Source organism: Photinus pyralis, unplaced genomic scaffold, assembly GCF_008802855.1.
Source record: "Photinus pyralis isolate 1611_PpyrPB1 unplaced genomic scaffold, Ppyr1.3 Ppyr1.4_LG6, whole genome shotgun sequence".
In the NCBI taxonomy this organism is placed as follows: domain Eukaryota; kingdom Metazoa; phylum Arthropoda; class Insecta; order Coleoptera; family Lampyridae; genus Photinus; species Photinus pyralis.
The window spans coordinates 6,094,134-6,111,118 of NW_022170663.1; the positions used below are offsets into that span (position 1 = coordinate 6,094,134).

The 16,985-nt window shown below is 36.0% G+C and overlaps 1 protein-coding gene across 1 annotated transcript; it reads left to right on the forward strand.

Moving 5' to 3' along the window:
- Window positions 1-7,576: 7,576 nt before the first annotated feature.
- LOC116174904 (sulfotransferase 1C4-like) lies at window positions 7,577-8,941 on the forward strand. The gene is made up of 5 exons (XM_031492928.1): window positions 7,577-7,824; window positions 7,872-7,971; window positions 8,020-8,155; window positions 8,205-8,325; window positions 8,379-8,941. The coding sequence occupies exons 1-5, from the start codon at window positions 7,596-7,598 to the stop codon at window positions 8,753-8,755; spliced, it is 963 nt and encodes a 320-aa protein (XP_031348788.1). The 5' UTR covers window positions 7,577-7,595; the 3' UTR covers window positions 8,756-8,941.
- The last annotated feature ends 8,044 nt before the right edge of the window (window positions 8,942-16,985 follow it).

The window sequence follows — 16,985 nt, forward strand, 5'->3', positions numbered from 1 at the left end:
TGTGGATGTTCCAAGCGCTCAAAGTTGAACTGCTCGAAGGGTAGATTTAGACCCCATATAAATAAGGTAAATTGTATTTTTGCATTTGTATTGCAATTCAGACTATATTCTTCTAGACATTTGACGAGTAGAATTTTGAAGTTTCAACCTTAAATAGAAACATTCTTGAAAGACGCCATTCATATTTCCATTGTAATTAATATTTGCGTATGAATTCGGTTAGAAGAGGTTATCTATATATGTGTAAAATTTATGACTTGCAATTTGTGTGTTAAAGGGCTTTAAAGCCTTTAGAAGCTTTTAGAGCCTTTAAAGTCAAATGGATCTGTCGATTCTTTAATTTAAAAAGTAAATTACTTTTATGTGATATAACTGAAAATGCTGCTGTCCTTCTTGGCGATTGCATTTTTCATTTGTACTATACGTATGTATAGTGTATATATATTATTAATTAAAGGACAACAAAAAATCTTGCAGAAAATATTTACAACCATACTCCCCCCCACCAAAATTATTTGATTTTCGACTACCATATAACTAAGATGTGTTGAGTGTTGACAGACTGTAACTATAAACATATTGTATAAAATTAAAAAATTAATTGTTTTAAATTAGCATTTATTACCAGAGAGTGAAATCAACAGATATGAGCACGGCCAAACAGTGGCGTAGCCACGATGTGCCAATCGAAATTGCAAGGTTATGCTCAACTTCAATGATATTACAATTAAAAAATTAATTATTGTGAAGTAATTACATTACGCACTTTACCTTTGGAAATCGCTGACGAACGGGAAATTGTTTTATTACGGTCGACTCGCCGTGTGGAAATCGAAGTGCACCTTACCTGAAAATAAAAAAAAATATTTATGGCAAAATGTAAAGTAAACATTATCAATAGCTTTTGTTATTATAATAGAATCCACTATTGAGAAAAAGAAAACTCGAATATTTTAATTTATTCCAATTTTTATGCAAATTCGATTTTGTTTATATTTAATTGAATTTTAAATTTAATCACCATCCATCCATTATAAAACGCCTCTCTTTTCCGTGTTTTATTAGAGAATGCGCCACAATTGATTTTACTGTCGCGTTTTTCTCGGTGAATATTTTTTGGGAAAACTGTGAACGGTGACTTCACGATTTTGAATTGAATAGTATACGTAGGAGAGCGAAAACGTAAATTAAAGTTAAATTAATGGTTAAATAAGGAAAGTACTTCAGAATGGAGTTTCCATTTAAAAAAGAACATGGATACCATTTTCTGAGCGCCCTGTGTAAAGTCCTTGCATTTTAATGGTAAATTATCCCTTTATCCTTCATACTAAAGTGTAATTTTTCGGACAATAATCTATTCCTTGTCGGTTGTCCGTTCGTCTGCGTGTCCGTGGGGATCTCTGAAACCATAGAAACCCAGAAAATTCCGGTTACTTACGAAGAAAAACCGAAGTTTGCCGATTTCGTTTTTAGTTTTTTTCTGATTCTGCTTGAACAGATACAACAAAATAAAAAAACACTTTCTCTTTGCCACCTTAGGACCTCTACTAGACACCGTTGAGAGATTTTTAATACAATATCATGCTGTAAATAAAACCGGAAAATTCCGATTACTTCCGAAGATATGTTAGAAAAACCGAAATTTGCCGATATTGCTTTTATTTTTTTCTGATGTTATTTGAACAGATGCAAGAAAATAAAACGCACTTGACCATTGCCACTTTTTGAGCTCCACAATAAATTTTCAGTACAACGTTTCGTTTCGTAGAAATCATCAACTTTATTTTTTATATAGTCCGTAAAAGGGTATACCTGTATTGAGTAGCATTTTTTATTACGAATACAACGATGTACGGCACGGCACCAGGGCCGGCTTTAGGCGTAAGCGGTGTAACCCGTCGCTTACGCCGCAGACAAGAAGGGGCGCAAAAATTACTCATGTTATGTTTAATGACTGACGGATCACAGACGTAAAAATCCGTACACAGGAAGCATATTCATAAATAGCAGACGCGATACACCTTCGGAAAACTGTAGCATTTTTGTACAACTTTGCTTTTCAAAAAAATGTGAGAACACATAAACCTACAAATAGGTAACCTAATGTTCAATTCCGCTGACATTGCCTGATAGGCGCTATAAAGTTCGCTAGTAATAAATGAACCTCTATACAGGGTGTTAATTAATTTCATGCAGATATTTCAGGGGGTGATACTCGTCAAAATACGAAAAAATGCAAATATATGCATGGCCTAAAAGTTATCGTTTTCGTTATACAGGGGGCAAAGAAAATGCAACACCCTATATATTGCAACCAACTACTTTGATACTTGATTGTAGAGATTCTAAAAAATCTATCAAATTTGAAACAATTATCCCAGACCATAAGAGAGAAAACGCAAAATACGAGAACAACATTGAAACTTTCCCGCCCTGTATTAATTTGTTCTTTTTGCATTCGGTAGCTCTGGCACCTCAACCAAGAAAAATCTTGACGATTAATGTGCGCATGCGCAAACTGCGCGATGTCAATTTTCTTATTTATGGAGATATTTCTTTAAAATTTTAACCACAGATGCTTCTAGTAAAGACAAGCATATCGCAAATTGTAAAAATCAGATGTGCACATGCGCAAACTACGCAATGTCAACATTATTATTTATAGAGATTTTTTAAATTTTTAACCAGATTCTTCTAGTAAAGACAAACATATGGCATACTTTAAACATCAGGTGTGCGCATGCGCAGACTACATCTTAAGTTTCTTATTTATAACAATATTTATGCGGTAACTTATTTTAGTTTGTACACACAAACAGTCCGTTGTATGACCTGTCCGGAAGTACTGATGAATTCATGGAAAATGCGCTAAGTTGCTCGCCTTAAAGCGAAAACTTTTTTCATTTTTAAAAACATGCTTGCCAAAAGTTCCCATTATTCAGGTTTTAGCGAGGCGGGCAGAGACGAAAATTTTAGTGCTTGTTTACACGTAACTTTTGCCTTGAGCCGGCCCTGTATGGCACATACAAAACAAGTTAAAAAGTAATCGTAAAGGATTTACATAAAGCGCATTTCCACTTGCATTCATTTCCCATTTGTAAGATGCAACTTTTGTTAAAATCGTAAAAATCCGGCCACAAATATGAAAGATAGCGTTGCACATGGGCAATCCATTGTTGACGTGCTACTTCAATTTCAGTTTATGAGAAAAATTTCATTTCAATGCTTTTCTAAATAAGAAAGTTGGAACTGCGCATGCGCAAACCTAAATTTTAAAACTAATGTTAGATTTTCCTTTGTTCCAAGCGCCTAAGTATCAAATTTCACTTAAATGGTTCCATAGATAAAAAAGTTGGCACTGCGCATGCGCAAAATAAAATTTTGAAACTGGCGCTAGATTTTCCTTTATTCCAAGTGCCTATGTATCACATTTCATTTAAATTCTTCCATAAATAAAAAAGTTGGCACTGCGCATGCGCAAAACCAAATTTTGAAATTGGCGTTTTATTTTCCTTTATCCCAAGTGCCTATGTATCAAATTTCGTTTAAATTCTTCCATAAATAAAAAAGTTGGCACTGCGCATGCGCAAAACCAAATTTTGAAATTGGCGTTTGATTTTCCTTTATTCCAAGTGCCTATGTATCAAATTTCATTCAAATACTTTTATAAGTAAAAAAGTTTGCAATTCGGTTTATAAATGGTCGAGATGCGAAAAGGGCACTGTGATTTTGAATCGATTCGATTCAACTTTTGGCATTGCGTATTATATGGCTAAAGCTATGCCCATATTGAATTTCATGCAATTCAGTTCATAACTAACGGAGATTTAAAAGCGATCGAACATTTCTAAACAAAGTTATCGTTCACACGGACAGATAGATGGACAGACAGACAAAGGAACAGACGGAGAGACCAACCGGCAGGCGACTGATAGCAATGCAAAATTATAAACGATCTCTAGGATCGTTAATAAACGGCAAAAGTGTAAAATTATGGAACATGTAAAAAACGGTTTTTTGGTTTTTTTACAATAACTTTTTTAGCAATAAACGCAGAAAAAATTCCTTCCTTGGCCTCGACACTATAACGAACCAAATAGCGAAAAAAGTAGAACAATAGCTCTTAAGATAAAGAACTAGTAGCGTCGCAAAACGAGCGGACGGACGGACGGCCGGACAAAGTGGCCACAATAGCGCATTTTTTTAAGCGCATTTTTGAAAAAAATACGCTATTATATTCGTTATTGCTGGCAGGCCGGCTTTCCGCGTGAGATCTCCACAACTACAATAGCTAGAGAATTCAAATTTTCACTGAAAGCTTTCTGCTATAGTGTAGATGTGCAGGCACTAGTCTATTTTGAGTTAGATTACTTGTGAGATCGATAATTGAAGAAAATAATTTCGATATGGGTTTCGGAGGTGCTATAATTTTACCGTTAGATAGCGCTACCAGTATAAAAACTTATTATTTACTTTGTGATTTGTTTTACAAAATGAAGACGTACCGTCAATTGAAATTAAATAAAATTAATTATTTAACGCAGCCAAAATTACTCGTGAGATCGATAATTTTAAACTTCGCTAATAAAATACTGACCTGCATTACCAAAAATGCGCTTTAATCATGCATATGCTGATTTACAACTTGTTTATTTTTGTGGAAATGCGCTAAAAACAAAACTTGACAACTGTTAGTTTCAACAGGATGGTGCACTCGCGCACAACGGCATAATCGTACGGGAATACCTATCGGGCAATTTCCGGGAAAATAGATAATATATATAAATTATATATATTTAATTATAATAAAAATTCTTGTTTGTTTTTTAATTAATTTATTTCTCAACGTAATGTCCGATAGGTATTCTCGCACAATTATGCCGTTGTGCGCGAGTGCACCATAACCACGAACAGTTTCCAGCTTTTGTTTTTTTGGGGTGTGTGCCATACATCGTTGTATTCGTAACAAAAAATGCTACTCAATACAGTATGTATTTTTTTGACCACATAAAAAAAGTTGATGATTTCTCCGAAACGAAACGTTGTATTGAAAATCTCTTAAGACTGTCTTGTAGAACTGAAAAAATAGCAATGGGAAAGTGTTTCTTGTTTTTTTTTTAATATTAACATTAAAAAAATAAAAACCAATTCCAGCAATTTTCGGTTTTTCTGACATATCTTCGGAAGTAATGAGAAGTTTCTGGTTTTCTTTACAGCATGATAATTTCTCTTTAAATGCGCATCTTTTCTTTAATTTGACCCTCGTCGTATCTTCTATGGTTTCGGAGATCCCCATGATAGATATCCTCATCTTGGACACAGTGTATAGCCAGTGTCTGAATATACAATAATTTGCGCTATTTTTTGCCATGTCGACACTTTTTTATGCACTTATGCAAAATCATTCAAATTTTTGGAAGAAAACTCCAACAAGATGTACAATTGAAAATTTTTGTGCTATTTCTTGCCGTATAAGACAAACTTGTAGGCTTTTTAGGTTAGGCAGAAACTACAAAAACCAAAAACGCGATACAAGAGACGCGGAACCATAGGAACTACAGAAACAGTATAAAAACTACAAGAGCTACTGGAACTACAGGAACTCGAGATGCTGTAGTAACTACCAGAACTACGGAAACTAAATATGCCACAAAAAGGACTCTTAAAAGCTCTTTAGGGTTCTTCAAGACACGTTTCGTAAACACTTTTAAAGGGCATAAAGGACCTTCAAGATTCTTTAAGAAAGTGTATGCTACTTGAAGGGTATCACGGCCTTTAGAAGACTCCTGGAGTTTCTTACAGACCTGAATTCGGGGCTCTTAAAATATCGTAAAGATTTTTAAACAAAATCCAACATGTAAGACACCCCGACCAACCGCTGCTGTCCTAGCGAGGACCACCTGAGCGAGTAGTGACGCGTTCGTTTTTACGACTGTCTTGACGCTAATAATTCGGATACAAAATCACATTGACCTCGAATTTAAATAATATATCTAATCTGTGTTCAATCTAAAATTTAGCTTAAAAAATTGAAAGCTACATACGGTGACTCATTGTTAGCGCATTTTTTAAGAATTAAAAAAAATGTGCTATTGTTTGCGTTTTGTCCGTCCGTCCGTCGGGACCCACTTCTACCGTTTTGAACTACTTCTAGGAAAATGGGCCTAGACTCCTGGAATTTTTTGCAGTAGGTAGATTTTGAAAGTAAAACGTGCATAACTTTTACATACGACATCCAAATGGTCTCAGATTTTGCATGCGCCTTTAGTGATGCCCAACAATGTTCTATTCTAATATTCTAATGAAAGGTCTCATCGAAATAAAGTGGTTTGTAAAGGAACCGTTTTCTACTGCCCTTCTTTTTGTCCTCTTATCAAAGTACGGGGTGGAGGGGGAGGGGGAAGTGGAACTAGATATATTCTTCATGGTACTCTAATGAAAGGTCTCAACCATAGCCCTCCTCCTCGACCTCTTATCGTGATCGGGTATATGCCCTTATACCTCAAGAACGGATTGCCTGAAGAGGGTACTCACAAAGGGCGATTGAGACGTCTGCAAGAAATATATCCGTTGGTGATGTCAAAACAAAAGCTATTTCAGTTAAAAAAATGCGCTTTATCTGCACAAGATTTGTTATTATACGTGCCGATGCCAAATAAATCGTCCGCATGATGTAGTTAACATAACGATATTGCAGTGGCACGTTAATTATCACGAGCAACCGGAAAACCCTCTTCATTAAGGCCATTGCCCAAACGAAGCGGGGGGCAAAGGTCTCCCACCCGGGAGAGGGAGTCGATCTTGTACTCCAAAAGCGCTACGATTCGTCGAACAATTATACGAAAACTGTTCAATAAGTCACCATCTATAGAATTTTATTAAAGAATAAACGTGTAAACAAAAGCAAACACGAGCTATATGGCTATAGTATGCACAAAACTAAATTTTTTAACTGGGACTACATTTTCAAATTTCATTCAAATGCTTTCATAAGTAAGAAAGTTGGCACTGCGCATGCGCAAAACCAAATTTTGAAGCTCGCGTTAGATTTCGTTATAATCCAAGTGCCTATGTATCAAATTTCATTTAAATACCTTCATAAATAAAAAGGTTTTCAGTTCAGAATTCAGTTCATATGTGAATCGATTAGACTCAACTTTTGGGATTTGTGTATTATATGGCTAAAGCTATGCCCATATTGAATTTCATCGTAAAGGACTTTCCTTATATTTTGGCCTACATTGCCAATTCACGAACTCCGATATACACATTTTATAAAGAATCCACCTAACAAATCATCGTAATCGATCCATTCGTTAGTTATCGTGCTAACGGATGGACGGACAGACACCGCAAAATAGATATCGCTGGGTATCTAAAATGAAAATAAATGCTAGGACTAAATAGCAGGATTAGATTTAAAGGTTATGTTTAGTAATGGTTCAGAAAAATGTACTGCGAGAAATTATATAATATCAAGTTTCAGAAGAGAGGCAACAATCACACTGAATACGCGTGTATATTAATTATACGCGAACGTCACAAGTGTAATTAATGTGGGAGAGCAAAGTGCGACAGAAATATCAACCGATCCAATGAGAGTCATCAGATTAACAATGTCATTGCCTAACAGTAGACCGCTCGACAATAGCTGCGAGCTAAATCGCATGGTAAAACGCTTGTACACCTCGCCCAACAAAGGTTTCATAGAAGTAGGGCCGTGCAATGTTTTTATGATAAATAACTTCGAACAGGTTTACGATGGAATAAAAAATCTAACGGTCTACGACGACGACGTTTTCTTACTCGGGTTTCCTAAATCTGGTAAGTACAACAAGCGATTTCACATGTCTAGTAGATTTCTGCGTTAGGAACGCGTTGGACGCAAGAGATGGTGTGGCTAATCTGCAATGATTTTGACTACGAGGGTGCTAAGGAGACGATCTTAACCCGAAGATTTCCAACCCTTGAGTGAGTTCAGTAGTTTCTGTATGAATTGTCATCATGAGACTAATTTAGATTTGATGGCGTTACACATTACAATATTAACATCACCAAGACAATATCGGAAATGAAGCGGCCTCGGTTACTCAAAACTCACCTGCCTTGGAGTTTATGTCCGGACGATATAACGAGCTACTCCAAGAAACCAAAGGTTAAGCATCACATTTGCAGATGAGAGTGAAAATCAGGTTGAGTTCTAGTTCATTGTGGTTACGCGAACCCCTGAAGACGTTTGTCTTTCCATGTTTTACCATGCCAGAACGTCGCAAGGATTCACGGGTAGCTTTGAGGAGTTTTGCATTCTCTTTTTGGCCGGAAAAGGTAAAACCGGGCGAGTTACTATTGGATACTAACGTAACGGTAATCTTTGCCAGTTATGTTCGGATCGTACTGGTCCCAAGTGCTAAGCGTGTGGGAGCAAAGAGACAAGCATAAGATGCTGTTTATAAGGTATGAGGATATGAAAGAAGATCTCGCTGCGGTTATACGTCAAGTCGCGGAGTTTCTCGGCAAAAACGTACCCGAGGAAGAGATGCCCAGACTCGTGAGGCATTTAAGTTTTGACTCGTTGAAGGTGAATCCGGCGTTCAACAACGCAGATTTGATTGCGAAATTTAACGGGCACTGTAATCCGTTTGTGAGAGAAGGTATTGTTGGAGGTCATAAGACGGCTATGACGTCTGAAATGATTGAGCGTTTCAAGATTATGAAAAGGAAAATGTTTGGAGACGCTGGACTCTGCTTTGATTAATTGTTACATAATCATTTCTGTTTTTTTACAGGGCATTACTTTTACCGTATTATCAAGTATTCAATTCGTTTCATTGATAATATCACCCACCAAAATGTTATAATATTTATACCGCCAATTTTGTCACATGGTTGTCTAATCTAATTGTTCATTAAAATGCCTGCATGTTGAAGGACTGACTGTTGTTATACAGGGTGATTTATATCAACGTTGCATTTTTTAAATAGAATCCCCTGTATCTTACTGCATAGTTCGAATCCTTGATCAATTTTAGCTCATTTTAAAAGATAAAATAATGAATTTTGCATTTAAACCAATCCGTGAGTTTAAATAAATCAATTTGAATAGTAAGCCATGAAAATATTAAAACAAAATTCTTGAGATGGGTTAGTGAGTATATGTTTCACTTCTACGGTTCCAAATTGCACGCTATGTATCCGTAGCGTGTTTCGTCTTTGACTAGACCGCTGATAACGGAAATGAGTTTCGATTGGGGCAAAGCACATCTCGGGGTGAAATCTTATGGCGCTGCGATTTGTCGTTATTGATGGTTAGCATTCATTTTCCTCTTTTGTTCGCCAATTTGTGAATGAATTTTATCCCTTCACTCCAGTAGTAGGATGTAGTTGTGTATTCTTCTTCATTGTAAGTACGCCATTTACATTTAAACTGCTTGACGTACATCTTCTTTAGGTTCCGGCTGACATTTAATACAATTTTCCATCGACGATAGTTGCACGTTCATCTATTAGCCCTCTTATTTATAGAGGTATGTACATTTTAAGGTTATTAACGACGAGGGTTACATTTAATTTCTTTTAGGGTTTTAATGTTCAGTTCTAATGTCACGCTCGAGGCTATTTTAATTTATGATACCAATTCCAATTCCATTTTAACGTTTAAATACGCATGTGGGTAACCTTGAAGTAAAGTATCGAACACCGCTTGACGGCCTTGCCATTTACTGATAAGGGAACCGCCATTTGCTGAAACTGGGTTATACACCAGATTCGATCCACAACCAAGAAACAACTTCGGAAACTTTCTAGCGTATTAATCAATAACTACTTTTGCCCCTTCAGGATTATATGCAGTCACTTTTAATTAACTTGTTACCTTCAATTTTTATAGTTAAAAATCTTGCGACCTCTGTAAAGTTATGATCGAGTTTTCTCACGTATGTTATTGTAGACGGCCACTTCCTTCCGAAGCGTTGGCTAAGTATCCGTATCTTATAGAAACTTACTACGAGTAAGGCGAGACCCTTCAGGCATTGTTCAGTTCTTTGCATTCCGAGTTCCGCTTGTGAGTGTTCTTTTGTTTGCAGATTTTATGAAAATCCGAGAACTGAGCTCACTTCTCGGGATTACCTCTTTTAAATGAAGGTAAGCATTGTCTTTCTTGTGGTTTACTAGTATTTGGTCATACATGTACGCATTTGTGTTCGGAACAAATTGGCTTGTACTCTTTTTGATCCCCTCGCACTTTCTCAATTTCATACGGGGAGAGGTGCGCTAGAAATTGAGTGGCGCTCAACCTTGGTAAGTGCAAGAAGATTTTACCCAAAACGAATTACCGCTGTAGAAGATTCTCAAGTTCTCATTTTGTGTTTTTCCCTGAGCTAGTTGGTCGTTTATGCGTCGGTTTTGAGAAATTGTAGCGCCAATTCAACTACCCGTGATACATTGAACAATCTAAATCTAACATTAACAAAGGTTAAATATTTTCGTAAACGTAAACGGCGAAACAACGAACGAATAAGGAAACGATGCGAATCCTGTAAACTGACTCGACATAGGCAGACTACTTCCTATGGAACTGCAAGCGTAGTCCACTCCGCCAGCTTGCAGGGGATTTCTTCTCTGTGAAGAGGCTTTGGAGTCGCTGGCGAAGGTGATACTGGAGAACGTCAAAGAAAATTCCTGAGCGCGTTCCTTTGGTGTTTCTTCTCCTCTCGTTTCTCCCTCTTCGAAGCGTAGTGTAACAGTTTTAAAATAATATTAACATTTCTGTCCATATTTCAGTTTCCACCTGTATATTTTCTACATTTTCTCGAGTCATTGAATGCGACCAATTTCTAGTTACTTTTGCATTTTTGTGTTTGCCTCTCCGATTTAACTTCTTGTCGGTAGAGGACATTTAGTTTGTTTTGCTTTTTTTATGTTAACCATTACATTACCTTATATGGTCATGTATCAAGTATTGCTCTACTATTTGTCAGAGATAACTATCCGTACCTTTGGCTTGGGTAAAATTTCGAAATTTGTGGCGTCTTCCAGCAACCTGCAATACAATCGGTCGTGCTAAATTCCCGAATTTCGGCGTTTGATATATTTTCCCATGGTCGAATTGATTTAATATTTAGCGGAAACATCTTTAATCAATCGATTACCCGTTGTGCCGACAATTTGTTTTTGGACGTTCGGTTACAATTTTTTCCGAAATGGACTTTTAATACGGAAAACTCAAGCATTCCAAATCGTAAGTGTTTTCTTGTGCACGAATTGAGGTTACCAATGTTCTTTTTTCTATTGTAGGGGAACAAATGCCGACCATATTTTGGGACATTTGGTAGGTATCCAGTTCTTTTCTTTTGTGTACTCTCTGAATAAGAGGTTAGCATTATTGTGGGTTATAACGTAGTCGTAATTAGGTTACTTTTAAGAGTCTTTGCAAGGGGGTTAATATTCAGCTGAATCCTGGGAAATAATCGGCCTACTGCAGATGAGTGTGCTGTAAAACATCCCGTAGAATCATTAAGATCTTAAGGGCAGCCGAACGTAGATCGGGAGAGGAATATACCTGGAGCACAGGAACCTGTGGAATTGCCGAAACAATTTATCGTTAGCGATGACGTACCTTCAACCTTTTTTTTATTTTGTTACGACCTAAATACCTACGAACAGTTTATTTGACCCACATACGTAAGTGGAAATTTTTACGTGTAATTAGTATGCTTGATCTAACTATCAAGTACGAATTACTCTAGAGAAGTAATCACTTGTAAGGTAAAGAGCTCGTTACTACGATTAACTTCAACACCTCAAGCTACCAATTATAGTACATCATTTCAATTTTAATTTCTATTAATTATACTTGTCGTTGCTTAGCGGTACGAGGTGTCACATAACTTCAGGGGTTGTTGGTGGGTTAATTTTTGTGTTAATAGTTCATGGGAAGATTTCATTTTTTTTTGTATTTTGCATATACTTTGGTTAATAAACAATAATTTTTCTTGTGGGTCAATTGTTGACTCTTTTTATACTGAAGCTACCTTTCCTAATTCCGGTGGCTGCAGATAAAATTCTTAGCGGAATTAGGTGGCGCCCGAAAGACTTGAATCGAAGCACCAGTAAGTATTAGTGGCGGAGATTTACTTGGAACCTTTTATAATAATTTGTGGTCAAAGTTTTTAATTAACTTACCTACTAACCCTGAGTAAGAGCATATCTCTCTACGCTGTTAACTATTTGGCTAACGGAGCTAGCTGACCGATCAGCGGCGTGTGTTGATTTCAAATTGCACATCGTATTTTATAGTGCCCTGCATTCTAAGCTTGCGCGTTAGAGTGCTGTGAGAGTTAGAACTTTTTAAAAAAATACTTCTGCACCCGATAATATTTTGAAACAATATAAATCGTAATGTGAACAAATTTATTTAAAGTTTCAGAAATCATATATTCAATCATATATTCAAATCAATATCAAATACCAAAAGATAATAAAATAGAAGAGGCAATAAATGTGTTAATGTTGAAAACGTTTCAAATATAAATATATAAATTTAATTTATGGTCACTTTGATTACTTTAGTGTAAAAGGTTGATGTAATTTATTAGACATAACAATGCATTTTAATGGGCAAAAACTGCGTGTTTTTCGTAAAAAATTATTATCTGCATAAAACAATTCAGCGTAAAATTTTGATACGTGACTTAAGGAGCGTCAAGAAACGGAGTTTTGTCAATTTGGAGGCCGAATTGCTGTTCGTTGGAAGCTTAGAAAACGCGCGTCCTGCGTTTAAGGTATGGCATTGTTCATCAGGTTTTGAGAAGACGTATTTAAAAGTTGGGTGTAGGAGTTTTCTTGAAATTGTGGTCTACTATGTTCGAACAGCAATCGTTTCTTCTGTCGTCTGTTGGCCAGTCATTCTAAGTCAATTGAGGAAAATTACGTTCCTACCTGAAGAGAAGATAAGTTAAAGAAAAACAAAAGTAAAGCGATACGTTTTGTTAAGTAGTTTAAGATTTCATTAATTTGTTTAATTGTTATCCAACGCTTATGCAGGGTGTGTAAACTGACCTTGATATAGTCCACCTTAATTGTTAGAATCTTATGATTATTTGATTTGTGTGTTTAAAATAAATTTTGTTTGTGTGAATCCATGTAAATCGTGTGTTTATTCGAACCCTTTTAACGATCCAGATGAAGGTCTCATGCTTAATTATGATCAATTTTGTTGTTCCGTAATCCTTTTGGAATTTAAGGAATTTGATCGTGGTCATTATTTGACTTGGATTTTGGAATTTGAAGTCGAAGTCGATTGAAATTTTTCATTGTGCCAGGATTCAGATGTGTCCTGGGAAAATTTTAATACGAGAGATAGGTAGGTTCATTTTTATTTGTACGAGTACATAAATGCAGGCACATCGAAAAGCTTTGGCACTATAAGAGCTAGAATATAACCTAAAAAATACTTTGTTCTTCATGGCCTGCCTTTTTTGGAGGTACATCGTAAGTAAGAGGTGGTCAAGGTATCAGTGCGCGTTACGTCCCAAAAAAGAGCCTTACCACATCATGAGTTTTACCGTCGGATCTCTTGTTCTTACTTCTGTAGCACCCCGAATGTTCTCGTAACGAAGCAATTTCAGCGCTCTTTTAACTAACTCGTTAATCACTTGCTACAATATACTTATATGAAATAATGTAGTCCACAATAATATACCTACGTACATTTCTGAATTGTATTGAAACTGGGTAGAATTTCGTGTAGGTCTAGACGACTAAATTATTATTTTTAGCCTGATTAAGATCTATTCTGCTTATGTAATTTGTACTAAATCTAATAATATTACTAAAATTACATTTTATACCTTTAAAATCACAAAATAAATCTCTTTGCGTGCCCAACGTTATTACTGTGGCTATTTCTGTTGCTTTTCAAAACGTAACAATTGTATTGTCCCTATGCGATCGTATCATTTCGAATGACGTATCTTTTTCTATTCCAATGCTGGGATCTAACCTTACAAAGCTGAAAGATTTCCAAACCTACTAAAAAAATATACGAGACCATTCAGACCGTTGTTGCTCGTCTGATTTGGTTGCGAAAACTGCCAGCGGGTGTTCTTATTCACCTGAATTCCCGACTAATCTTTGGAAAAAAAAATATTTATACGAGATTGAGGCAAGTCCTTTCCAAGCTACAGACGTTAAGATTTACCGATAATTCCGGATAATAAAACGAAAGAGTGGACAATGTCGTGCGTGCTTTCAATTTGTTGATTTATTGTACCTTAATATCGAATTTCGACGTCGAATTGGCCGACGTGCATCCTATTTACCTTCGGGCAGATCCGATCAGCGCGATTGTATCTGAAATGTATTTCAACCGAGAAATTTTTCTGGAAAAGATTTTTCTACTATCTGCGTGAAAATTGTTCTTTCAAACCTGATACACTTGATAAGGCTCGCTTGGGATCGCGGGATTACGTTCCGCAAGAAATCTTTGACATATCTTTACATGGTGGTTCTGTTTACAGTCCCATTCAATATTTGAAAAGAAAAACAATCCAAACACTAACGCTACAAAGCGAGGTCGCAAAATAGTACGATAATTTGTGTATTTCAAGGAATAATTAAAATATTTAGCTCAATGCTCAATGCTACATTTAGGAACTTTTTTATTTACTTACTAATGTCTACTATTAAATAGTCTGAAGCATAAAAAATATTCTGAATTATTTTTTATAATGTTCATAAACATCGTCTATTTCGATATGCTATTTGGGCATCGGTGGCTCTGGCCATTAATTTTAATTTATCGTATTTTATTTAAAAAAATTACAACATTACAATTAATAATAATTATAAGTAATAATAATAGTGCCTTTATTGCAGTGAAAAGAGTTCTTTGTAGTACATAAATATGTAGAGGCGAAGTTCAGCGAATGCTGCTCTTCCACTTAACCTCTAGGTTTAAATACATAAAGTAAACTTAGCAACGTCAAACATATATTACATTTGCAGTACATGTGTGCGAGTCTTTAATGGGGTAATAAACAATATAGAACCATAATGTAGATAGCTAAAATTTCAAAAAGTACACACAGATAAAATTTAAAAAAAAAAAAATAAAATAAAATAAAATTTGGATCCCGGTGAAACGCATTGCTAACAGAGGCTATTATTTTGGTTATCCAGAAGATATGACTTTAGTTGTTTTTTGAACCTCACTCCGTCTAATTCTCTTAATTTGGCGGGGATATTGTTCCAACTTACCGCGATGTTGTACGAAAAAGATCGTCTTAACATGGAGGTGTTATGTTTGGGGGTTGTTAATAATCCACGAAATCTTAGATTTAGATTATGTGTATCAGTCCTAAAAGTTATTTTGTAATATAAATACGGAGGGGATTGTGACTTAATAATTTTATTATATAGACATAAAGAGTTCAAATCACGTCTATTTCTCATGTTAAGCCAATTGGCACTAATAAGTTTATTAGAAATGCTATGAACAGTTCTGGGCACGCCATATATCAGCCTCAAACAAGCATTTTGGAGACGTTGAATGCGTTGTGTGTCCCTCTGGTCTAAACAGGGTCCATATATTACATCACAATAATTTAAGTGCGATAAGACCAAAGATTCACATAACGTTTTCCTAAGGCTTGAATTGAGAAAGTCCTTATTTTGATAAATTAGGCGTAGGTAATGAAAACCATTTTTAATACATTGATTAACGTGAGATTTAAACCTTAAATGGCTATCAATAACTAATCCTAAGTTTCTGATCTTTTGGCATACTTCCAGATTCCTACCCTGAACGTTAATCTTTACATGTGGAAGCGTTTCTTTATAAAAGTATTCACTGCATAGCAACATCACTTTGGACTTTTGCGGGTTTATGTTTAACGAATGTAATTCCACTAAATGCACAAACGATTGCAGATTTCTGTTTATTATATCGCACGCTTGCTTAACGTCACGTGGAGGAAAAGAATAATACATTTGGGTATCGTCTGCGTACATGTGCATGCGCAAGTCCTTGATACAGCCTCCAATGCTTGACGTATAAATCGCAAACAAAGTAGGTCCTAGAATGGATCCTTGCGGAACACCGCTGGTGATATGCACATATTTGGATTTATTATTCTTGTAGACTACGGCCTGTTTACGATTAGTCAAATAACTCTCAATGAGTGAAATTGATTGAAGGGACAAACCACAATGTTTGAGAATGACCAACAGCAAAGCGTGGTCAAGAGTGTCAAATGCTTTTGAAAAATCAAGCAGAACTAGGATTGTGGCAAGTTGTTTATCTATTGCTGAGAATATATCGTCGGTGATTTTAAGTAGCGCAGTGACTGAACTATAACCCGTTCGAAATCCTGATTGGTGTTCAGGCAAAATATTGTGAGTTGTTAAGTAGCTTCTTAATTGTGTATCCATAATACGTTCCATGACTTTAGACAGCACTGGAAGAATCGAAATTGGCCTAAGGTCTTTGTAATCGGAAGCGTTATGAATCTTTTTTAGAGGTAAGACATGTGAAATTTTCCAATCAAGGGGAAACTGAGAACTCCTAAAGCTGAAGTTAATAACGTGCGTAAGTATAGGTAATAAGTGCGGTAAACAAAGTGTTACCATGGTGAGATTAAGTCCATCATGACCCACACAGTTGGATTTAATTAACATTATCGCCTTAAGGACATCAGACTCTGTGACTGAATGAAAGTTAAACTGTGTATCGGCACCATCGATATTGGAACGTTGCCTATAATAATGGGCGATATCATTCTGACTTACTTGAAACTTAGGAACTGACCGTAAAAAGTAATCATTTATTGCATCAACGTCTTCCAAGTGTTCAGGCAGGGTTAACTTATCTTTGGATATTGTAGTAACACAATTTTTCAGATCTTTCCAAATTTGTTTTGTACGTTTCTTACGAGAGAGCTCATCGTAGTAATTTTTTTTGACACGCCTACACAATGTGGTAACTTGCT

Excerpts from the sequence above, each read along its gene's own strand:
- LOC116174904 (XM_031492928.1), top strand. The coding sequence starts at position 7,596 with ATGAGAGTCATCAGATTAACAATGTCATTGCCTAACAGTAGACCGCTC. Across the intron at positions 7,825-7,871 it reads ACTCGGGTTTCCTAAATCTG|GAACGCGTTGGACGCAAGAG; the intron begins GTAAGTACAACA and ends TTTCTGCGTTAG. Across the intron at positions 7,972-8,019 it reads CGAAGATTTCCAACCCTTGA|ATTTGATGGCGTTACACATT; the intron begins GTGAGTTCAGTA and ends AGACTAATTTAG.